Source organism: Trichechus manatus, unplaced genomic scaffold (assembly GCF_000243295.1).
Source record: "Trichechus manatus latirostris isolate Lorelei unplaced genomic scaffold, TriManLat1.0 scaffold00005, whole genome shotgun sequence".
Taxonomy (NCBI): domain Eukaryota; kingdom Metazoa; phylum Chordata; class Mammalia; order Sirenia; family Trichechidae; genus Trichechus; species Trichechus manatus.
This window is the reverse complement of record NW_004443941.1, coordinates 14,659,487-14,684,979: the sequence shown is the minus strand read 5'-3', so window position 1 is coordinate 14,684,979 and position 25,493 is coordinate 14,659,487. Positions and strand designations below refer to the sequence as shown.

Below are 25,493 nucleotides of genomic sequence, written 5' to 3'. Positions count from 1 at the left end.
AACCCAAACTCATTGCCATCAAGTTGATTCCGACTCATAGTGACCCTACCGGACAGAGTAGAACTGCCCCATAGGGTTTCCAAGGAGCACCTGGTGAATTCGAACTGCCAACTTTTTGGTTAGCAGCCTGAGCTCTTAAGTACTGTGCCACCACAGCTTATATATATATATATGTATGTATTCCTGATAAGATTCTTTGATATAGATTCTCCAACTGAATTACATTCTTCAGAATAAAGATGTTAAAAATAATAAGAAAACTGTTTTATAAATAAAAAGCTACACTGATGAGGTGTAAAAGTGAGTATTCTATTAAAGCAGAGCATTAGAATGCTGTTCCATGTTACTAAATAACAATAATATATATATTTCAAACTGTGTCTACCTCAAATTCAAATTATTTTACTGAGTTCTGCTATTAAAACACCTGAATTATGTGTTTTATTAGTGCGTAAACAATGTTGCTCCTGAATATCTCTCCCCCTGTGAACATACTATCATATACCTTTGAAATAGAAAATTAGGAAAACATTTAATTCTTCCAGTTTCTGGAGTTCAGTGCTTTGTGAGGAAGCGGAGAGGAGTGAAAAACAGGAAGAGTAAGCTTTCAGAAGGCCCATCCATCTCTGTGGGTAAAAGAAATTCTTCTGGTCTTTTAAAACTTTAAGTTTTGCCTAATACCAACCTTCCACATTCTTTCCTTTAAACAGTGGGCTTGAACCGACCCTCAGAGAGAACTTTAAAAGCAAGAAGAGAGGAAGCAGAAGGGAAGCAAATGGTGGAGGAAAACAAGAAAGAATGACTGGTTTGAGGTGGCCAGCAGCATGATTTCACATGAAGCAGTTACCTGATACAAAGCCATAGAAGTCTAAGTCTAACTTAGTGTTTGTATTCACCCACTGAAGTGAACAGGACAAGCTCTACCCAATTAACATTTATTATTCTCTTCTGTTTTGAAGTTACTATTTGTAAAGCAGTTGGATATGGCATGGGCTCATCCCACTGAAAAGTTCTTGCCCAGTCTAGTCATCACAACCCCTTGTACCTAATTCAACCTCTAGTTGCAATGCATTTCACCCAGGTTATCACAACAGTATTCTGACAAGGTTGGGAAGATTGACTCTATTATTACCTCTTTACAAATGTGAGATACTAAGGCACAGAGACAACGGCCCAAAGTCCCAAGAAACAAAGTCCAAGTCACAATTCTGGCCCTTGAACAAGCTCCTCTCACGGCTGTGCCCCCACCCCCACCCCACCCCCCGCAAGTACCTCCCTGCTTTTTACCCAGGCCCAGAGCCACAGGATACCTGAAAAAAGGACTGGAGAAAGCGCTGAATTTAGGCTCAGAAGCCCTCAGGGAAAAATATTGCCTCACCTACTTATTGACTAGCTGTGTGCTTTTGAACAAGTTGGTCTCCAGTCACCTCAGCTTTCTCACATATAAAACGTGGATAACGTCTAATCTGCGGATTTCAGAATGCTTGGGAAAATCGACTAAGAGAATGTATGTGGAAGCCCACGCAAACATCACGCATTAGTCAAGGTCCAGCTTAAATCCAACTTAATCCAGGGCCTTTTCCAGCCTTTCGGTGCAGCCTACATTGAACTTTCCCCCTGATGTTTCCTGGCTACACTATTTACCTCAGCACTTGGATCTACTTCATCTTGTATTGCTGCTCCAATATTTCACAGTCGGAACACTTCCCCTCCACAGCGCCCAGAGTAGGGCTGTAAGCCTAAAAGTGGTCTATGTTATCAACGTTATGGATGAAGCGGTGGAGCCAAGAGTAGAATCCGACCCTCCTGGTGCTGCAGGGCTCATTTCTACACAAAATTTTTTTAAAAATTAAGAGCTTGCCTGCTAACCGAAAGGCTGGCAGTTCGAATCTACCAGCTGCTCCTTGGAAACCCTATGGGGCAGCTCTACTCTGACGTATAGGGTCGCTGAGTTGGAATTGACTCTATAGCAAAGGGTTTGTTTTTTTTGTTTTGTTTTGTTTTATGGAATATAGTTACGTGTAAGCTGTAATAAGGATACTCAGCGAGAGGCAGACTTTCCACTTTAAAAGAAGAGGGTAAACCATATAAACTGGCCCAACCACAGATAAATTCCCAGAGGCTCCCCAGACCCCGGGAATCCTGCCAAAAGCCGGCACCTCCCCACAATCAGAGAACCAAGTGGGACACATTTCTCCCATGCATTCTCCTTAGGCCTCACAGGGAAAAATCTTGCTGGACATATTTGCAAATCAGGCAGTTGTTTGATTTCTATAGGAAAGAAGACATTCTAAAGATTTTTCATTTCTCCTGGGGACTATATACTCTGTGCATACAGAACATTCTCTTCAGGAGCTCGTAGTAGCTTTCCCACAAACACCAACCTGCTGGTAGTGCATTACCTGATCTTTGTAAACCAGTGAGCTGGGGCTTGCCCGTGGTTTGTCTTTAAATGAGTAAGTGGCCATTTGCTTCTTCAACAAGTCCAGTGAGTCAGGAGGCATATACTGGGGTATATCATTTATTACTGGATAGTTCCTGTGCACAAGAGGTGGTTTTTTTCTTCCTTCATTTTTAAAATTGTAGGTTGCTATTACTGGATTTAATAGGGATTCTTCAATAAAAGTTCTCAGGTGGTAAGTGCCAGGTATAGGAGTATTCTGTGGAAAATTGACACAGTTAAGATCATTGTGTAAACCTAATTAAAGCACCTTTTTTGGAAGGGTCATTCCTAAGTGGTATTTTACTTCGTTTTAAATTTTAATGAAATTCTATGAAATATAATAAACACTTTTGACAGAACAATATTTCTAGAGAATCATGATTATTTCCTTTCTGAAACAGTTGGGGAATTAATACCAGGTGGATTATAGCCATAGTTGAAGTGTAGCTTTTGGAAAAGTAACTTGAGAGATAAACTTACGATTTAACTTGACCATAAATTTCAGGGCTCTAGTGATACCACTCAGGGTTGCTTCTACAGTATTATCTTTTGTTTTTTTACAATTATCTGTTTGAGTTTTTTTTTAATTTTTTTACTGTTGTAAAAATATACATAACACAACATTTGCCACTTCAACATCTTTCACATATACAATTCGGTGCCACCAATTAACATCAGTCATGTTGTGCAACCATCACCAACATCTGTGGCCAAATTTCCCTTGACCATAAAGAGAAACTCAGTGCTCCCTAAATAATGACTCCCTGTCCCCTCTTCCTGCCCCTGGTTTTTAACTTTGATCTCTATATATTTGCTTCTTCTAGATATTTCATATAAGTGAGATTATACAATATTTGTCCTTTGGTGATTGACTTTCAGGATAGCTTCTTGACCAAATGAAATTTATCCTACTTCTACTATGTAGATAATGCTTGTTGCTTTCTAACCCTCAAGTGGGAAGCTAAAGGATAATAACATGAGACTGGGGACGAACTGGTAGAGCATATGGCCTAATTAGCCCAGTAAGAGGTTTGGTACTTTCAAACCACAAGCACCAGGTGGCTAAAAGATGCAGACCTGAAAGTTTAGTCACTGCTTCTTTTGTGGCCATCTTGCCACAAAGCATGCAGCTCAGTTCTGCCATTAAAATTAGTTGAATTCCAAGAAGGCTTTGACCCAGGAGGACCCTCTGTTGTTGAAGGGTGTTGACAGAAAATATTTCCAAAATCTAGAAACGATATCTCTTGAGGGGGCAAGGGTCTTCTGGTCATTTTTCAGTTGGGCCATCTTGCTTTAGTACATTCATGTTAACAACAGTTCTCATAGGCTCTATTCTATCTAAGTCAGGTAAAAACTGAAATCAAAGCACCTTCCAGAACACATGCTTTGCTTCCTTGTACAATCTTACTAAGATCATAAGGTAGGATGACCTTATCTAGACAATGGCAAAGCACCTGTTTTCCAAGAGCTGTTTTACTTTTCCAAGCTTTTACTGCATTCGAAATGTAAAGCTAATTTCTCATCCATATGCTGATACTACTATCGTGTAAGTATGAAATGAAGTCCATGTAGGTCTAAACAACCACTTCTTTCTTACAATTAAGTGTTACTGACTTAAGAGGTAAGACTGATTAAAAGATCAATGGAAATAAGAATAATCTGAATTGGAAAGACTGAAAATATACTCACTGTTAGTGTTGTTCTCCACCAACCTTCTCTTTCAAAAGATGCTGACTTTCGGGTTGGTTTCTATTAACAAACACAAAATACGCTTATTCATTTGAGACGTGATCTCTTGAAGTTAAATATAATTTATAAAACATTTACTTGAAGAAATTAACATCTTCACCAAACTGGTCAGCCTGTATTAAAACAAAAGCTATATAATGATAAATTTTTGCCTGTAATATTGCCTTAAATTGCTACTTTATGATCTTAAGTGTTTTAAATATCTAAATTCCCCTTGGTAAAATTAGAGTAATAAGCATTCCCACCTCAGAGAGATATTGTAAGAATATTAGATGTGATAAAATTTGGTGTTCTTAGGAAGGAAAAGAGTTGCGTAAATCCAAAATTGTATTATTGTAAATTAGATTTATGGCTCAGGTGATTCGGCTGGGAGCTCAAGGTAAAAGTGTATAGCTAGCATATTAATGTGATATTGGGATACAAGTTCCCAGCAATATGGCAAATGTTGAGAAATGCCATTTCCTGGACTTACATACACTATCAAACGTGATAGAGTTCCAGTTCTCTAAGCTTGTCCAGCTAGAGTCTGTGAAACTGGAGAGGCAGAATGATAAAGGAGCCAGATAGACTTGGCCTTGAACCCCAGCACGGCCACTTACTAGCCAGGTGCACTGGGCAAGTTATAAGCCTCATACGCCTTACGAGCCTCAGCTTCCACACAGAGTATAAAAACAAGGCACTACCAGGTTTCGCGTGAGAATCAGGCATTGTATATATAAAGGCTTGAGTTCACTACCAGCACTCAACGAATGGTAGCTATCGTTTTTAATATTTCATCTGCCAAGTTAAGAAGGGAATTATTTTAGTGTTCCGCAGTTTCCGAGGAAGCACTTGTCTTCCATATCAAGTACTAGGTAAAATCATTAAAATATTGAGTTTTTCTCTCATTTATAATGCTTTTGTTATTACAATTCAATTTGAGTTGCCTCAAACAAGAATGCATTAAAAAATATAAACAACCTAATCAGGAAAAATTGATATAATTAATTCCTCCTGTCTAGTAACTTAAATCCACTGTATTTATGAGTACCCCCTGGGCTTTATTTTACAATGAATTATGGGCATGTCTCTGAAAAAGATTGTTTCATACATACTGCTAAGTCTGCATTTCTTCCTATACACTCCCTTTATTAGATTTATGCTGAATCTTCTCTGTTGCACATTTATAGTCACAGAAACTGAACTTTCTCAGGCAGGTCAAGACAGGTCTCCCCTAAGCATCTCCACAGCGGCCCCATCTCTGCCTAGGAATCGGGAAAATGAAGTGGGAGAACAGGGGAGAAGTAATGGAATATTAAGGAAGTAACTGGCAGCCGCTGTTTCATTTTGTCCAAAGCAGCTGATCTATACTCATATTCCCATTCACTTTAAGGGGAAAGACAGCAGACAGGTTAAACGTCTCTCAGCCAGATTTATTTAAAAACAAAGGTAGTTTCAAATATTTTATAAATATTCAAATAGGAGATAAAACATGTCTGATATACTGTTACACGAAAGGAAACCCCATTTTCCGACCGACGGAGGGAAAGTGAGGAAACTGAAATAAGTCTTGTCACCCGACTAAAGCAGCTGTCCAGCGCAGTTAGTCGTAGGAAAGAAGAAAAAAAACAGAAAACAAAGGGCGAAGAGGAAGCATAAGCGAGGCAGCACGGTTAGAGAAAACAAAACGAAGGAGAGATCAAGTAAAGACCAGGCAGAAAGGTCCGCGGGTGCGAGGGTGGGTCAGGGAGAGAAAGGCAGGAAGAATGAAGGGGAGCCGGAGGCGCAAGGGCCGGGATCTAGGGAGGTGAGAGAAGGGCAGACGAGCCCGGGAGTGGACGGTGGCGGGGCGGCAGGAGGGAGGCGGGGCGGCGAGCGGAGGCCCCAGGTCGTCCCTTACAGCGGTGGTGGAGAGGGCGATGACTGGCTGATCCATCACAGCTCGGCTCAACCTGGGCTGAGGCTGGCGGCCGGTTGCTAGGAGACGCCTTGGCCGCGGCTCCCGGGCGAGCGCTGGATACCGGCCAGGTGTGTCTCCGGTGGTGCTGCGCGCGGGCGGAGGGTGGGGGCACAGGAAATCGCCAGAGACGATCATGCACGCGCGTAAGAAAACCTAGAGAGGGCTCTGGAGTCGCCAGAGAGCCCCTCAGGTGAGTATATGCGTCAAGGGAGGTTTGTAGGGGCTTGAAAGTACCCACATCTCCAACACCCCCTTCCCAAATCACCCCCATCCTACACGTCTAAACAGGCTAAGTGGAAAGAGTATGCTTGGAAGGCATACTTAGCTTTAAGGCAAAAATCCCCCTTAGCAGCCCCTTTCTAAGATTGACATTTGTTTTTAAGCTCCTCCAGATAGAAATCCTGGGAGTGTCACTTCCCTTGCATCTGATTTGAGCACTGGACGCAGCTGTCACTAGCTGTGAAACAACAGGCCACCCCTTTGCACTCCTTATACTCTTCACTGTTCAATCTCTTTTGGCTGTAGCTTCTTTTCAACCTATTAACATTCTTATCTTTAAAAACAAACTCTCTCTCAACCTTAACAATTCCATTTTATAGAGTATCTACAGCGTTGCAGGTATTTCACGTACATTAATCTCATTTAATCCTCACAACAACCCTGAGAGATATGTGTTAGTCCCATTTATGGGCGAGGAAAGAGAGGTGACCTTGGACGGTTTAGCACACAGCATCATACCGAAGTGGCAGAGCCAGAATTCAAACCCAGGTCTGACTCCCAGTCTCACTGTCCACTACACCATGAAGCTTCTTTTCACAAACTTTTGAGAAAACTGGGTTAAATTCTTTCCTCACCTCCCATACTTTTTTTTAAAACCATCTTAATCTGACACGTGCACACACCTTTCAATTAAAATTGTACCTGTTAAACTACCAGTAATCTAATTGCCAAATCCAACGAGGATTTCTCAGCTTTTGTCAAACTCAACCTCCATTTGTCATTGCTGTACTTATTACTCCACCCCCTCATTCCCGAATTTCTCTCCCTCCCTCTACTACCAGGATTTGAACCCTGGCTGCATTTCCTGACATGCTCTCCTTGTTTTTCTTATCTATAAAGTTGGGGATAATAAATAGGTACCTATCTATATGGTGTTATTAACTTAATTGACTAAAATGTTTGGAGCAGGGCTTCAAACCGGTTTGAACCCCTGCGGAGAATTTGCATTTCCACCCCAGATACACTGTATCAGAATCTACATTTTAACAAGATCCCCACATGATTCTTATGCACAGCTTCCTGGGAATGTTAGAAATGCAAGTTCTCAGCAGGGGTTCTAACCGGAATGAACCGTTTGAAGCCCAAGTTTGGAGTCATGTCCAACACTGCATTCAGTAATAAAGGCCATCAGTATTGGCTTTAGGAAAAATGCATAACATCTGCAATCCTCTCACTTCTCTCCCCCTCATTAAGACATTATAATGTTGTATCGTATACTTGCAAGCCCCAAATATGCCATCTTCACACTTCTGTCCTCTCACATGCAAGCCTTTCTGCTTGAAAGGCTGTTCCCCTCGACTGCCCAGCAAACCTCAAGGGGTTAACTCCTCCAAGAAATCCTAACTAACCCCTCGTGTCCCAAAGGACCCTGAGCCTGTTTATTGGAGGACTCATTTTCACAAATCATTTCTCCCAACTTTAGACATATCCAAGAGTTTAATTCTGAACCCTCTGTGCACAGGACTAAAACGTGTTGAATAAATGACCAGTTTCCTCCCCTATAAATAAAACCAGAGTGAATTATAACAGTGCTTTTCAAAAATTGATGGGGTTTCAAAATAGCCACAGATCATGTTAAAATGCAGATTCTGACTCAGGACCTAAGATTCTGTATTTCTAACAAGCTCCCAAGTGATTCTGTACGCAACCTTCTGAGTAGCAAAAAAAGAGAGGTCTTCCATTTCTCTTAAAATACTGGGTTTCGAGATTCATCTAAGAGCCTTAAAAATGAAAAGGCAATACACAATAAAACTAAACAAAAAGGACCAGACACCAAGTTTGAAATCAAGAACTGAAATTTGAAGGGTTGGAGGCAGGTGCAACCAGAGTCCTCACAACTATGAGAGATTAATCAAGTCCATCATTTTGCCTCATTTCCTTTTCTTATTTTGCTGAGCCTGTAAAACTGGCTCAGCAGACTAGGGACTGGTACTCTAGAGACTGAAAGGATATGATGATAGGTACAGAGAAGTCCAGAAACCCATACAAGGTGTGAAACAGAAGGGAACATCTCCATGAGAAAATAGTTTAAGCATCTCAAAAATAGAAACAGCACAGGTCAACAATTTCAAGGACTTACCCATAAAACGGATTAAGCATGTCAGGTAAGCAAAATATCTCCTTAATGAAATATTGTCTTGTACATTATCACTCAGAAATGTTGGACTCATTTTTAGGGCACCATAACAGCAGTTTTAAAATGGGGAGGAAGGACTTCTCTTTGAGAATACAGGACTACAAGAAGTAGAGCTCAACAGTGCTTCTGCTATGCATCAGGCTCTTTAAAATTTTTATCCTTATAGAAATTCCAGGGAAAATACGTTAGAATCATCTTTAACTACAAGTGATGCTTTTTGATAAATTGTCTGAGCAAACAAGCTATAGTTGGTACAAGGAAAGAATGATCAATTACCATGACCATGCTAACATAAAACTGGTAATACGGTTAGAATCCGAAGGTGATAAGGTTTTAGAATTACCTGGGTTCATGTACTATCACGTTGTAGAAAGTAGCGGAACTGAAATCTGAACCAAGCTCAGTACGTGCTCAGCATGACTAGTTAAATTCTACAACTGCTCTGTACTTAAATTTCCTGTAAAATCCAGATAATGCATATTTTGTGACTTTTGTGAAGAAAACAAGAATATAAAATCGCCAATTAACATGAAATACACAAGTGCCCCAAAATGTGTTTTCTCTTCCATCTCATTAACCATACCTCTTGGCTTGACATAAATTTCGTAATGTTGGAACTGGAAAAGCACAAAGATTAACCTTGCCGAATTCTCTCATTTTACAGGGTCACAACTGGTTGAACAGCACAGGAACATACACTGAGCACTTACTGCAAACGCTGGTCTATGCTAAGCCTTTTGCCTGTGTTATTTCACTACATTTTTGTAAAAGCCCAGAGTTACAAACCAACTGGGCAAATTATACCCATTTTACAGGTGTAACTACGGCTTGAGTAAGACCAACTTCTTTAAATTCACACACTGCTGCAATAAATCCAATTTTTATTAACACCCTGGAGACAATGCCTCAACGGCAAGGAATGTGAATCCTCTCCCCAAATACCTTAACCTTCCCTTTGACTAAACTCTTAAAACGCATCTAATGAAAGGGCCTCAATAGAATGCTCATCTAAAATCATCCTATTTAATTGATCTTCTGCCTAATATGTGATGTAACACCCTCACCCCCCTTTTAGGATTATCAATGCCTATAATTTTCCTTGTCCTATCTAAAACATATTTATCACTATTTTCCTTCGCTAACTATCCAGTTTTCTATTTTCTGGTAGAACTAGTAACAATGGTATTAAAATAGTCAAAGATGGGCCAAATAATGAATTGCCTCCTGGGAAATTAAAAACCTTGTGGCTATAAAAACCAAGTAACAATTACACTCAATGTTTTAATCTTGGCTCTGGTTTGCTATGGCATCTTTAAGCATTTAAAAGGTAGTTAAGAAAATAAAAACCCTGATAACCACCTTCTGAGTAGCTTAGAGAGAAAGCAATGGTAGAAGCCAGGCAAAAACTAAAACAAGGTCTGTTGTTGTTGTTAGGTGCCTTCAAGTAGGTTCCAACTCATAGAGATCCCATGTAAGCAGAACAGAACACTGCCTGGTTTTGTGCCATCTTCACAATCGTTATGCTTGAGCCCACTGTTGCAGCCACTATGACACTCCATCTCGTTGAGGGTCTTCCTCTTTTTTGCTGACCCTCTAACAAACATGATGTCCTTCTCCAGGGACTGATCTCTCCTGATAACATGTTCAAAGTACATAAGACGAAGTCTCACCATCCTCCCTTTTAAAGAACATTCTGGCTGTAATTCTTCCAAGATAGATTTGTTTTCTTCTGGCAGTCCATGGTATGTTCAATATTCTTCGCCAATGTCATAATTCAAAGGCGTCCATTCTTCTTTGGTCTTCCTTATTCATCATCCAGCTTTCACATGCACACAAAGTGACTGAAAATACCTATGGCTTGAGAGTCAGGTGCACCTTAGTCCTCAAAGTGACATCTTTGTTTTTTTTTAACACTTTAAAGAGGTCTTTTGCAGTAGATTTGCCCAATGCAGTACATCACATGACTTCTTGACTACTGCTTCAATGGGCGTTGATTGTGGATCCAAGTAAAATGAAACAAAGTTTAGTCACTGCCAATCTACCGCTAAAAATATCTTTTTTGTAAAACATCTTGCAGATAAGCAGGCACAACTAAAAATTCTGTCTTATGGTAGAAGAATTAAAAAGCAAAATGAGTGAAAGATTAGGAAATAGAGATAACGACCCTCTCCTCATCTAGATTTGGATTGTTGTTACATCCAAACATTTAAAAAATGATGGCACTTTCTAAAGTCAATATGGAAAAATGGATACCAAAGTTGATAAACACAGAAAAAAGGCTGGAAACACTAAATACCCAACTTATGCCAGGTACATTCACAACAGGTTTTTTAATCTTCCATTTAAACACTGAAGCAAGTTATCATCCTAATTTAAAAACTAAACACAATCTCAAATAGTCCAAAAAAGTACTTGTCTAGATTATACCAAGTACAAATTCCACATTTTATCCTTAAAATTATCAGACCTTAACAGTATTAATAACTCAGATTCCGAGCAACAGTTGGGCAAATTGTAATTTTTTTTTATTGGAAAACAAATATACAACTTGGAATGGATTTGAGGCAAATTGTGCCGTAAGCAGATTTTCTTTAAGTGGCTAAACAAAGTTTAAAAAGCAAGTAACAATAAAAGAAAATGTTTCTGGTACAGGACCAGCAGTACAAAAAAATAGTGTACGAGTACCTGGATAATACACCCGTTTTGCAATAGTGCAACTTTAAGCACATATTGTTGACTGTCCATAGTCCACGCAGAGTTACAACTCCACACTTCAACAACAACATGCTGACAGTTCCTAAAGAAAACTACTTAAAAAAAGGCATAACCCAGATGTTCCCTCATTTGACCAACTCCATCTAAGTTTAGACAGGCAGAAGGGCTTAGATATATCCAGAGTAAGCCACATGCAACATGTTACTTGATCAATTTTCTAAAATAAGGTTTCAGGACAATGACAGTAAGATAAGGGAAGAAAACATGGAGGAATGGAGTCCTAATTACTATACATGCATATTCTTTTGACAGCAGGGGGAAACCTTTTACAGATAAGTTACAAACAAAGAAAAGGCAAATAAACAATTTTGTACAAGAAATTTAACACAGTCTGTACAATGTCTTCACTTTGCTGTCATCATTTGTACAAACTCTGAAAGAGAAGAAGTACATGGAAAGTTAAGTCAATGGCAAAAGACTGATAAAACCAACTACATTTACTCAATCACTGAATGGTCTCTCCATTTCTGTTTCTTTCCTCAGAATCATAACATAGAAGAAATAGAGGAAAACTAGTTTACAGTCAAGGCTGCAACTTCATAAACTTTAGATTTAGGATTATTAATGCATAAATTAAATTAATGCTTCAGATGAGCTGTTACAAATAAAAAAGCATTCTTGGCTCTTAAACTTGAATTTTAAGTCTGCTGGGTGATCAGTCAACATTGTAACTTCAGTGCTAATAGATTAGGTTTAATTTTTAGAATGTTAAAATTTTAGGTTGTTTTCCTAGGTTAAGTACTTCTATCATGAAAAATCTAAGTGAAAACTGTAAGGGAAAGGTTTCATTGGGAATCCTTTCAATTTCCAAATGTCCTGCATTCCTGCTATGACCACCCCAAAGTTTACAGTCACAAATGATACCTCTGAATGTGAGCATATGCGAACAGTTTCAAACTAAAGCCTATTAGAGGAAACGAGAATCCAGTGGTAAAGAAAGCCACCTTTAATTTCATTTGACAGATACTAACATAAGCTTGAAGTTTTTCACTGTTTCACGATCCTTATAAGAAACAAATAGAACTGTTTTTGCATTGTTTGGAATACTATGCTTCTCAAACTTTAACGTGCACGTGAATCACTTAAGAATCTTATTAAAACGCAGATTCTAGGACTAAGCGGAGGACTTGATACGAAACACTTCTAAAAAGTTCTCAGGTGACAGCAGTGCTGTCACCTGGTCTGCAATTAACACTCTGAATAACAAAAGGTTGGTAAATATGAAAAACTGTTTTAGTATCTTCATTGTGGGGAGTGGGAGTCACTAATTTTAAACCATCAGATACCTAACCTACAAGTATCTTTAAATTCAAAGTCAAAGCACAGAATAAGGTGGCGAGGGTGACAGAATTACCTTCATAGTTTACTTGACCATCACCATCAATATCTGCTTCCCTGATCATTTCATCAACCTCCTCATCTGTTAACTTCTCTCCGAGGTTTGTCATCACGTGGCGAAGTTCCGCTGCACTAATATAGCCATTGCCATCCTAGAAAACAGTTCAATAAGATGTCTGAGTAAATCACAGTTGCAATGGAAGTTTAATAAGTTTACTAGATTTCACATTAAGGAGAAAAATATACTTTGGGAATACACAGACAGTAAAGGGAATAAACAAATAGTTGACATACAGATTAAATGTCAGACAGTCAAACAAACTGTCCTAAGGTTTACATGTGCTTAAATATTTAACTGAAGTCAAGTGATGCCTCCTTTGCCACAAGATTAACACCAGTACATATGTTATCAGGCAATCTGTTTATACTGAATTTTTTAAAAGCTTTGCTTGATATTTAAATAATATTGGTAAGTTATCAGAAAAACAGGCCTTTAAAGAATAAGGGGCCCTGAAATCTTAATTTCATCCTTAAATTAAAATTTAACAAATCCAGTCCTTGACTACCTACCTTATCAAACACACGGAATGCTTCTCTAATTTCTTCTTCACTGTCTGTGTCTTTCATTTTTCTTGCCATCATTGTCAGAAATTCCGGGAAGTCAATTGTGCCATTACCTGAAATGATTTAGTCAAAACATTAAAACAGAATTTAAATGCCACTTCTTCAATGCCTTCCTGCCCCAAATTAAAAAGAGTTACTTACCATCAGCATCTACTTCATTAATCATGTCCTGTAATTCTGCTTCTGTGGGATTCTGCCCAAGAGACCTCATTACAGTTCCCAATTCCTTTGTTGTTATAGTTCCATCACCATCCTTGTCAAATAGTGAAAAAGCTTCTTTGAATTCTGTTTGGGGAGAGGGAAAAAAAACAAAAACCACAATCCAAATTTACAGGTTTTTAACAATAAAAAGTAACTTCCTAAATGAAATGTATTAATCAATTCTTAACAATATATATGGAGATAGCACCTGAAATAGGATTTTTGATTCCTGAAGGATTAGGTTGGAAAACCTTGTGATAAGATCTTTTGTCAACCATGCCACTCACTATATGCTCATACTGATCTACCAGGGAGTTTTTCATCTAAAATTATACAGGTAACTCCAGTATCTAAATTAGACAAAGTGAAACTACTCTGGGTTGAGAGAGGGAAAGAACCAAAGCCCCTAATGATTGGCTTCTCTATCTTCTATTAAATCCGCTCAGTGAAACATAATTCAAAATTACAGCTCTAAACTACGTATCTAACTCACAACAGAAAAATAAGAGGACTGGTACTGAATACACTTCTACAGAGTTAACTATACTATTTATCTGCATTATGCTTAGAGAGTTAACCTCAAAGGTTAAAGTTATGTTCTAAATTTATCACTTACTAAATTCAAAACAAAAGACTTTAAACTTCAGAACAGTATGCAGTAGGCTAGTTTCGTTTTCTAGAAGGTTGGAGAAGGGACTATCACCAAATAATCTCTAATACTAACACCAGGCTGATCAAGACATGAATGGTGTTTTCGGTAAGTGCTTTCTCAGTGAGTAAAAAGATAAGTTTGACCTTTCTTTAGAATATAAAACTTCAAGCTTGTAAAAGAGTAAAATAATGTATTACTCCTTAAGATCTTTAAGATCTTCTTGTGAAATTATGTTGCTTCTGATTCACCGCTGGCTTTAACATGGATAAATTACATAGATTACATGACTATCTGCTACAGCGCAATCATTATTCCTATTCAAAACCACAAACCAGCAGCAGAGACAACAAAGGCATAGCAATTAACAGTGAGAATTCTGGGGTTCATCATTTATTTTACAGATAGAGAAACTAAAGCAGACATGTAATTTGGAATTTTAAGAGCATACCAATGAGTTAGTAACAAAGCTAGTACTTTCCAAGTAAGGCACTTTCTAAAAGATATTAGACCTTACCAGCAAACAAACAAAGTTGCAAAGCAGTTTCAAAAAAAGGCAGTTCCAAAGTTCAAAGGGTCATTAAGCTTCTCTAACATATCTATACATTTGAATGTAAATACCTGAGACATGTTTAAGAAATGGTGTACTTTCTCCTACAGTCCAAGGCTATTTATTCCCTGCCTGTGTATCCCTGCCCTAATTTATATACCATCCATTTTCATTCCATCTATTACCTCTTCTTTGGACTCAACTACCCTTCCCCTGATTTTGCCCCCTAGTATACAAACATCTTTATGTCTCTTAGCTTAAAGTTAAATTCAAACCCTAGTCCTATTTTCAGTGCTTGCGCCCTCATCCCTACCCAAACTTCAAAAGGCACCACTCCTCCTCTCCATTTCCTCTCCTATTAACCCACTATTAAAATGACTTCCACATCAAACCCATCAGCAGCTGAAAATGCTAAGTTCACCAACGACCATCTATAGCTGCCCAATCCATCAAGTATGTTTCAGTATATGAGGCCACATGGCCTAGAAATTAAAAAGCGAAGACCTTGAAACTTGACTTTTTTTTAAAAAACCCTAGCTTTTCTGCCCAGCTTCTTCATTTGTTAAATGGGGGAGAAGAGTATCTACTTCCTAAGTTTAAGAATTTAATAAATATGTGTAAAGCACTTAAAGCTATGTCTGGCAAGTAACTACTCAATAAATGCCAAGAAAAAGATGATCCCATTTTCTTACAGCGTCCAAAACTGCACCAAATAACTCTCAAACTTCTCCTTGGTTTTCTTAACAGTACTTTGGGTTTTCGCCTACTTTATATCTCAAAGGCTCTTAATCCTGTCTCTTATATGTAGATGCAGCCAAACTTCTTACCCTCGGTCTCTCCTTGGCCATTTCATCTATGCCCACTTAAAATGAAGATTTCGTATCTTTACTCATCTCTCTTGTTACCATAATACCTTTATTTCTGATTGCCTACAGGGTCTCTCTCCCGGCTGACCTCCAGCAACACATCTGAAAATAAATTCGATACTCTGCAGCAACAAACCCTAGTGATCCAAGCAAAAGCTAGGGAGCTACCTTAACTCTTTCCCCCTAAAAACCTGTCAACAAGTCCTCCTGAATTCTACCAATACTTGTTTACAGAGGAACACCACCTGTTTATCAAACAGAAGCTTAGTACCAAACTAGATTGAGCTTATGAAAATAGCATATAATACTAACTTAAGAGCAACCTAATGACAAAAATAGATCAGGGAGTCCTCAACTATGAACAGAATTTGATGAAGACGTTTCCATTTTAGTCAGGTTTTTTTTTTTTTTTTTAAATAGGATGTAGCACTATTTTCTAGAAATATATAAATGACTAGTGTTTGAACACACAGCCTCTATCACCTAGTAACTTAGGCTACACAGAAATGAAAGTATTTATAGAATATTTGTTTACATTACATTCCTACTATAGTATTTAGCCATAAGACACTTAACATCATCATTATTTGCAAAAATTCCCAAATGTTTAACTGCTTGCTATTATATGATTTAAAGCCAAGTTCAGCAAGATGCATGGTATAAGTTTATATATGTGTGTTCTAAATTTCAAGAAGTTTTAAAATCTAACAACTCTTAAAATGTTTGATGGAATTAGTAAAAAAGCAGAAGATAAAATCCTATCTGTAACTACTATTTATGGGTCCAAGAAAAGAACAAACGAAAATATTTATTTTAAGTGCCAAGGTTTATTCCAAATTTGTTTTTATTTTTACACTGAAGAGCCAAAAATACCTGTAAAACTCCTTGGAATATTAGAATAAACCAAAGAGTACAATTTAAAATTCAGCTGCCTTTACAGTCTACCTGTACTTCAGAACAAGTATAATCTTTATGCATAGAAGCTTGTAATTCTCAACAGAGTAATTCCAGGAATGACTTGAAACATGAACTCAAAAGTCAAAGCTGAAGTACACAATAAAGAGAACACCTGGCCCTGAACACTGCAGGAACAGCCATCTTCTACATAATCAATACGAGAAAGAGATGTGAGATCCATTCTAGCTGTGCCAAGTTGAAAAATCATACTATTACTCAAGATTTATTTGTTATTAGCTACCTCAGCACCCCTTTCCTTACGTAAATTTAGCATTTTATGAAAGTAGGTCACCATGAAACAATTACAACAAAAGAAAGATTAAATGCCAGTTTAAAAACTTCTATTTAGAAAATTCTGAAATTCTTAAGTCCTTAATGGTCATGTATCAGACCTTTGTTGACACTACGTAATTGCTGCTATAAATTAAGTAACGCTAATATTTTTCACCAAACAAGTTTTATCCCTATAACGGTCCTTGACAGTTTACGCACAGATTTCTAAAAAGAAAAGAAAAAGAGAAGTTCTTGTACACTTTTCCTATCAGGCCTCCAAATGTCAAAACCACTAACTAATGACATCATTACAGAATCATAAAATTAACTTGTTAGTACTGTCACACTGTTCAGTGCCCTTTAAAACCAGGTCACATAAACAACTCATCAGAGGACGCTAACTTCACAAGCATGCTTTTTCCCTAGACCAAGTTGGTTGGTGTCAGCAGAATTTCTAAACAAATCTGTAGTATTATTAAGAGAAAAACAGTTTTAAAAATATTCAATGTTATATTTACAAAGCCTGCTTCCTTCAACAATTTGGACAAACAAGTTTTAGACTCCAAAATGCTAACAGTCACCAGTAATGACAATTAACCAGGTTAGCTGAAGAAAAAAATTTGCCTTCACCTCAAAGGTAGACGTTGAAATATACCAAATCAGGAAGGAAGGGATTTGGGGAGAAGAAAGATGACTTCTTAGGAAAGAGAGAGTTTTAGAATATCTTTATATCATGTACCTCTCTTTGAGAATGAAATGTATTCACTCAAAAATATTCAGCATTTATTATGTGGAGGCACCAGGGATACTACAGGGAATAAAAAGGCCTCTGATCTCACAGGGCTTATATTTTAGCAGCATAGACACTTTGGTTCCTCCCCACTAAAAAAATAAATGTTTCAAGCTTCACAAAAACCTGGCATCAATGGAGCAGCTTTGAAGAAACCCAAGGTCTAGGAAAAGGCAGGTTAGGGAGAGATCTAGATTTTTCTCCTACTCCCACAGGAAACCCAATTTATGATGGAAGTCAGCGAAAAGATAAAATTTATCTTACAGACAATATTCCAATAAACTGAAGTATTCTTTATAAAACTGCTATCAGCCTTTGAAGATTAATCCTCTTGTTTGACAAACTATTTTCAAAGCGTTGTATGTGTTTAGGGGGTGGTAATGAATATCAACTATGTGATGGGCACCTTGAAAAATACATTTTCTACCCTAAAGTGAAAATGCTGTGCATAGTAGGCACAACTACCTGACTGGGACTGTCAAGAAATGAATGGCAGGTGCAGTATACAAAGCCAGAGTTTAAGACTAGAAATATTCGATAGCCTGACTCAGTTCCTGAGAGGAGACTTTATATAAAAAACTATTTCAGAAAATCTGACATTTCATTGATTAAACAGTATACGAATGAAGAAATGATTTCCAAAGCTTTGCTTGACTGCTTCAACACACCTTAGATGTGCAATTTACCAACTCTAGAAACCAAATTCTAGGATTAAGTCAACTTCACATAATAAGAAATGAAAATTAAAACTGCTTAAATAAGTTCCTTAATACCAAGAGCTTCATACTTTATATAGTCTTATCAAACTATATTTGTGATGGATATCTGAGGAGACATGTGGTTTCAGGCTCTTCCAAACCTTGTATTTATTTAGCGGGGACGGTGGAGGTGGAGGTGGAGGTGGCTTGCTCTAAATAGGCTACATAGTTGAGTTCCAATCGGGCTTCAGTTTTCTCCAGCTTTAAAAAAATGGTTAAGTGCTTTTCAGCATTTATCAAACTCCTGCCTTGCCTACCAGAAAAACTGTAGCAGTTTTTGATGCTTCTGCTAATAAAACTCTCTAATGAAAACAAATGAAAAGAGTTTACAAAGCTCTGCAATACCACCATTTAAAAAAAAAAAAAAAAAACTTTGACATTTTGGTATTAACCAGCCATCTGAAACTATTAGAACAAAATCAAAACTGCTGTTTACTGGTAACGGCAAGGAAACACTGGTGGCATAGCAGTTAAGAGCTATGGCTGCTAACCAAAAAGTCAGCAGTTTGAATCCACCAGGCACTCCTTGGAAACCCTATGAGGCAGCTCTGCTCTGTGCTTTAGGGCCGCTATGAGTCAGAATCGACTCACCAGCAATGGGTTTGGTGGTTTTTTTGTTTTTGTTTTTTTTGTAATGGCATAAAGATAACCTGACATCAGGTTTTATTTAACAATTTCACAATATCCATAAATTAAGAAGCTTCATTTCAATAGCTGTCACTGCATTTCAAGACAAAATTCAAATTATGCTACAGTGGCATCTATGAAACAGAATACTAACTTTTGGATCTAAGCTTTCACACGAGAAATAGTTATTTCCTGACTGACTAGATATGTAATTCTAAAATTAAAATGTTAGCTAATTTAAACTGGGTAAATTCAACGTTCACTTTCTGGTTCTACATTTCAAGTTACCTTAGTTACTATTTTGCTCTCTTTCCTCGAGAATGACTGAAAGCTGCAGTGTTAACTTACTCAGACTCCGTATTATATACTAAGGGAAGCTTCAAAAAAAGGCTGCCACCACCAGGTTTCAAAGTATATCTACAGTTACCCCACACATTTTTCGAAGTCAAGTTCACCTTCTCACTTGCCAAAGCAGTTTCAATTACTATATTACACACATTTTGTTATCATCTATGAAATAGATCGTTAATCATTTCATACAAGTATGTTACTTTCAGAATGCCTATTCCATTTATATTTATATTCAAAATATATTTATATTGAAACTGAAAGAGGGCGAAGTAGTAACTAAGGTAACCTGAAATGTAGAATCAGAAAGTGAATGTTGAATTTATGGAAACCCTGGTGGCATGGTGATTAAGAGCTCCGGCTGCTAACCAAAAGGTCGGCAGTTAGAATCCACCAGGTGCTCCCTGGAAACCCTATGGGGCAGTTCTACTCTGTCCTTTAGGCTTGCTATGAGTCAGAATCGACTTGATGGCAACAGGTTTGGTTTGGGTTTTACTCAATTTATAATAAAATCCAATGGGCATAGCCTAGGAAAGCATTTCACTCACCTGCAATCTGCTCTTCAGTCAGTTGGTCAGCCTACAAAGAGATCAAAGAGACAGGTAAGTGACTCAGGAGTATGTAGATTAGTAGTTGCAGAAATTAGTTTTTAAAAACTTTCAAGATTCACTGCGTACCATAAACTTCATTTAGTTTAACAATTCTTAGCAATAGCAACAAACACAGTTGGGCAGAACATGTACACATTATCTTCAAAGCTAAACTGTCTTGACCCCAAGTTTAATATATACAAATATTTTTGAACTTTTGAAGCTCTAAATTTTACACAATTGAAAATAAGCAAATCTGGCATACCAGAAAGCTTAATTGGAATCGTCAGCCTTCTGATTAAGACAAAGAGAGAACCCAATAGAGACACTGTTGCCTTCTTCAAAGTAAAGATATTTAAATTTAAGCTCACCCCACCTCCGGCAGATACAAGCCATTATTTCTAGAAATCTCAACTGAACCAAAATTAATGTTTAAGGGTCACAAATTCAAAATTATCCTAGAAATGGTTAAACACATCTTTCTGACATGAACGTTGAGTTCAAAAAAAAAAAAACACCTAAGCAAAACTCCCACCTATCGGAGCTGTTAAATCCAGTCATCCATTTTTTCTTGATTTTTGAAACCCCAGAGTAAGCCTAAGGTTTGTGATGGTTCTCAAACATGGAGAAGAGCTACTTAGTTTTGCTTTCAAGAAGATATTTGCAAGCATTTGCTAAAACCCATGATACCTGTCGTAATTATTCAATCTTCACAATAACCCTATAATGGCATTATTAGCCCCAATTTTACAGATGGGGAAAGAGAGGCTCAGGTTAAATTTCAATGGGAACAAAGGGGGATACAAAATTACTAACTAGCAGAGCCAGGATTAAATACTAAGGTGTCAGACATTCCCAATAAGCTTTAATAACCTTTAAATTCAGATCACCACCACAATATATTAAGACGTTGGCAAAGTATCAAGGCTCCTTTGTTTTTCTTGTGGCCTTCACATTTGAACATTTCACTGCTTATTAGTATACACACCCATGAAGCAACCGCTTATGCACTTACTATTTGAAGGGCAGAGCCCTGGTGGCACAGTGGTTAAGAGCTCAGGCTGCTAACCAAAAGGTCAGCAGTTTGAATCCCTGGAAACCCTATGAGGCAGTCCTACTCTATTCTATAGGGTTGCTACGAGTCATCTGGTTTGGGTTTACGTGAGGGGCACTGCCAAGAAATAGCCTCCTATCTAAAAATCTCTACCCATCTGGAGTCAAGTGTACTATGATTAATTCATTCATTTGCAGGCAAAAGAAAAATAAACATTGCCTGCTTTCATTCTTTTTAAATAAACACACCCCTGCAAAGGGTAACACCTTAATGTAGAATAGCATCCCATTTTCTCTAGGGGGGGGCAGCATGAGAATATTTGAGAAGGAACCCAAGAAGCGGATGTTCCTTTCCCTGCGCAACAATTTTGATTTGACCCTGATGCAAATGAAATTCGTTTCTATTAAAACAAAACCAAAGGCTCGGTAACTCAAAATTGAAGCGCCAATAATTAAGTTCAAGTGCATAAACATATAAAATTTTAAAATTATCTACTTTTACCCCTACAATCCCACCAACAAGTGTGTGGTACAAAGTCAGATTGTTTTTCCTAGGAATAAAACTTTAAATCCAGTAAATCCGCTGGGTTGTTTACTTTGTTATAACAGGCTATAGAGGATTTGGAGTCCCTGGGTGTTGCAAATGGTTAACACGCTAGGCTGCTAACAGAAAGGTTGGAGGGTTTCAGTCTACCCAGAGGCACCTGGGAAAAAGCGCCTGGCAAGATACTTTTGAAAACCCAGCCACTGAAAACCCTATGAGCAAGTTCTACTCTGACACACGTGGTTAACTATGAGTTGAAGGCAACTCATAGGCAACTTGTTTTTACTGGATAGGCGATTTATTTCTAGAGTGATTCCATTTTGCAGGTGTTCCATCATTTCTGAGTGAAGAGCAGCACAGCATAGTGAGGGAAACGTACGGTCTTCTGAGTCATAACTGGGCTGGTAACCCAGCTCTGCCACTTTAGTAGCTGTGTGACCTTGGACGTGTTAGTCAACCTCTCATAGTCAACTTCATCTGTAACACAGGAAAAAGACCTACCTTGCAGGTTTACTATACAAAGTAAGTAAGAATCTATGTAAAGGGCTAGCCCAAAGACTGCAATGGTAGCTATTATTTTATATAAATTAACTAATCAAAGGCCCTATAACGTTAAATATCAATCTGATTAGCTCAATTTTCACACAGAAGGGAGACATACATGACACTATTAAGCCCCAGATTACTTTTACAGCAAACCTCCCACGTTAACTTTGTTTGATTTAAGCTGAGAAAGTTTATTTGCACAAACTAAAAACACAGGGCAACCCAAGGACAGACACAGCATGTGAAATCAGTTTAAGACTAAAAATGTTAGGCTAAATATGGGACTGTGAACTCTTCAAGGCAAGCTTTAAAATTATCCAGTTTTGCTTGGAGAGTCAAAACTTCAGCGTCTCACAGCATCTTGCCCAGCTCCCTGAGTCCAAGCAAACGCAATCTTAGAACAGACCAGAAATGAGCTTCAAGGGATGAACTAAGCACACGGAAGACTCTAAGTTATTCCTATAGCCTAAAAGCTCTCCTCAATTTTGCTTGGGAAGTGTTAAAGCTTAAAAACAGGATGCAAATCAAGTACTGCCAGAAAAGTAATCTTAAAAATTAGAGAAGTTTTGTGTATTTACTACTGATTCAGAGTTTAAAGTTTTAAAAGAAACTTTACCAGCACTGTTCGGATTAAAGCCTACTAAAAGCAAGAATACAAGACTCCTAAGCACTCTAATTTGTAAGACTTTTCCAACTACAGGCAAATAAATTTGGTTATTTCTGTCTATGGAGAGTGCCATTTTCTTAATTAGGAGAACCAGGAGAATTATATTTTTGCGAAAACTCAAGCTCATTAACGTGTGTTTATCTCAGTAAAGTGAAGACTAATTCACTAGAGATGACTAGTTCTCATTCCCTTATTTCTACAACTACTGATACATAATTTGCTTCTTACTGCTCTTGTCACTCCAAAGAAAGCTTCCAGGCATTAGTATATTCTCAGGTTCCATCCTAGTCCTGTTGTTGTTAGGTGCCATCGAGGGGATTCCAACTCATAGCGACCCTATGTATAACAAAATAAAACACTGCGCGGTCCTGCGCCTTCCTCACAAACATTGCTATGTTTGAGCCCATTGTTGCAGCCACTTATCAACCTATCTCACTGAGGGTCTTCCTCTTTTCTGTTGACTGTCTACCAATCATGATGTCTATCCCTTCTATCTGCATTCTGGAGAACCACAGGTGATTTGTAAGCATTGAGAAGCACTGGCTTGAAATGAATGCATTATGTACGTATTAAACACTTCCTAAATAGCATTCAAAAGTAGGTATGTATACTCTTGGAGCTTAGTGAAAGGTGGTATAAAAATAATATATTCTTATCTGAATAAAAGCATGAGTCTATAGTCTTGAAATGGAACAAAAACTGCCATCCTTTATCCATTCCTATCTGTTCATTACTCCAAATGCTATTTTGATACAACAAAGGCTTCATATGTAAAATTTTTTCTACAATTTCATAAGTCAGCGTATTTGTTTTACCTGATATAAGTTTAAAAAAGCAGTATATATTATTTCTATTTCAGTAGGGTAAAACATACCTTAACTCTAACAGAACAGCACTTACTTCCTCAAAAAACCAAACTCATTGCCGTGGAGTAGACTCCGACTCATAGCGACCCCAGCAGGGCAGCCTAGAAGAGACCCACAGGGTTTCCAAGGCTGTAATCTTTACGGAAGCAGACTCTGTATCTTTCTCCCGCGGAACAGATAGTGCGCTCAGACCACTGATCTTTCAGTTAGCAGCCAAACGCTTTAACCACTGAGCCACCAGGGCTGCTTTTCTACTTCTATAGCCATCTTGTATTAAAGAAAAGAAACCCTTGGAATAAGATGACCGCAAAAAAAATTAGGACCTTTATTAAAGCCCTAATTTGACAATTCTAGCTCAAGCCAGAACTTCATTTTAATAAGGCCACAGTGAATTCTTTGATTTTCTGAGTTTACTAGAAACAGACCTCCTTGAAGCTTAATGAAATGATTATTTTTACTCAACTGACAAAATTTTCTCCCTCTCATTTTTTACTTATCTAATCACCCTGGCTTCAAGTCTTCTTGAAGCAATTCTCTTTCAATGAGCAACTGACTACACTGTAAACCTAAGAGCTATATAAGCAATCTTATTCCACTTCAAATAAATTTTTATTTAACTTGACTGAATCCTAATTCACAGTCTCATCGCAATAATTATAGAGTTATCTGAGTACAATTTCCCAATTAATTTATTAACGAAGGCTGTCAATTGAACAAAGTAACCTAAAACCCCCAAAGTATCAACGATGCAAAGTTACAAAAGCTTCACTGCCAAGTCACCTCCAAAGTGTCTAAGTATTGCCAAGAAAATCCACTCAAGTCCTATCAGAACTGTTTAAAAAACAAAAAAAACTTAACTCTTCATTTAAAAAAAATTTACCCAACAATTTGCAACACAGATCACATGTCTATAACGCACACCCAGTTTCACTCTAAAGAGCAAATTCAATCAGCATATTCAAATTCAGAGTAATTTAAAACATCAAAATGGAACAAATGCATCAAACGCAAATGAGCGCCAGTTCTGTCCAAAGTGAACTCCTCTCTCCGCACCGATACAGGCTGGAGGTTTCAGTTGGCAAAGATTCTCAACTCCTGTTTAAGATGTCACCTTGCCTTCTGGACACACCCATCGCCGTAACCACTTGGCAGAAGAAACCACAAAGTAAGTATTGTAAATTACCGCCCTCATTACATTTTTTTTTTTTTTTTTTTAAACAGGAAAGGTCGGGAGGAGTTCCGGGCTTAGGTGACAGGAAAATGCTTTTTAAAATTCCCTGCCTCCCCCAACAGACTCTCCTCTAACCACACCATCTGACAGTCATTCCTGTGCAAATGAACTGGGCTGCACGTTAAGATGAGCTGGCGATTTCTACACGGAGATAAGCGTTATTTTCAAAGGGGTTGGGGGACGGTGTGGGATAATGGCTCTTTAACATCGGAGCTGCACGTTGAAAACTCCAGCAGGATACAGACAACGACCCTTTACAATGCATCCTTCCAACTGTTACATACGGTTAAGACCGACAATCCCAGCAGAACGGCGGTCACCTGGGCTTGCTTTCGCTAGACGGTGAAGAGGAAACGCCTTTCGGACCCTGGCTGGCGCCGACTGCTTTTTCCAACATTTACTGCGAGGATGAGCCTGACTTCAAGCCTACGCACTCACTTCCTTCAATGACAAAGCTTTAAAATTTTTTATTTTTTAATGCCTAGTATGGAATCAACGGCCACGGCTTTGGTTTTTTTTGTTTGTTTGTTTGCTGGGTGGAAGAAGGTCCCAGACGGAGGAGACAGACCGGGAGTCACCGAGCTTCCTTCTTGCCAGCGGAGGAATGGGACACCGCCGCCGCCGCCGCCGCCGCCCCCTCCCCCGGGACCAGCCCGCAGCGCCGCGGGGACCGCCGCAGTCCTGCAGGTGCCA

General features: G+C 38.3%; 2 protein-coding genes across 3 annotated transcripts in view; both read right to left on the bottom strand.

The window, feature by feature from the left end:
• Positions 1 to 6,266, bottom strand: part of STPG4 (sperm-tail PG-rich repeat containing 4) — a 15,666-nt gene extending 9,400 nt beyond the window's left edge. Inside the window, exons 1-3 of the mRNA XM_023734564.1 lie at positions 6,072 to 6,266; positions 4,133 to 4,192; positions 2,403 to 2,660 (exon numbers count right to left, since the gene is read on the bottom strand). Coding sequence (XP_023590332.1) covers positions 2,403 to 2,660; positions 4,133 to 4,192; positions 6,072 to 6,266 — 513 coding nt within the window. The remainder of the gene's footprint in view (positions 1 to 2,402; positions 2,661 to 4,132; positions 4,193 to 6,071) is intronic.
• Positions 6,267 to 11,050: 4,784 nt separating this feature from the next.
• CALM2 (calmodulin 2) overlaps positions 11,051 to 25,493 on the bottom strand; it is a 15,249-nt gene continuing 806 nt past the window's right edge. Inside the window, exons 1-6 of one of the 2 annotated variants that reach the window (XM_023735381.1) lie at positions 21,870 to 21,899; positions 19,852 to 19,882; positions 13,426 to 13,569; positions 13,231 to 13,337; positions 12,677 to 12,812; positions 11,051 to 11,695 (exon numbers count right to left, since the gene is read on the bottom strand). In XM_023735381.1, the coding sequence (XP_023591149.1) occupies positions 11,667 to 11,695; positions 12,677 to 12,812; positions 13,231 to 13,337; positions 13,426 to 13,569; positions 19,852 to 19,882; positions 21,870 to 21,884 (462 nt within the window). In that variant the 5' untranslated portion in view covers positions 21,885 to 21,899 and the 3' untranslated portion in view covers positions 11,051 to 11,666. Of the gene's footprint in view, positions 11,696 to 12,676; positions 12,813 to 13,230; positions 13,338 to 13,425; positions 13,570 to 19,851; positions 19,883 to 21,869; positions 21,900 to 25,493 lie in introns of those variants that run through there. The other variant, XM_004369486.3, reaches the window with a different exon arrangement.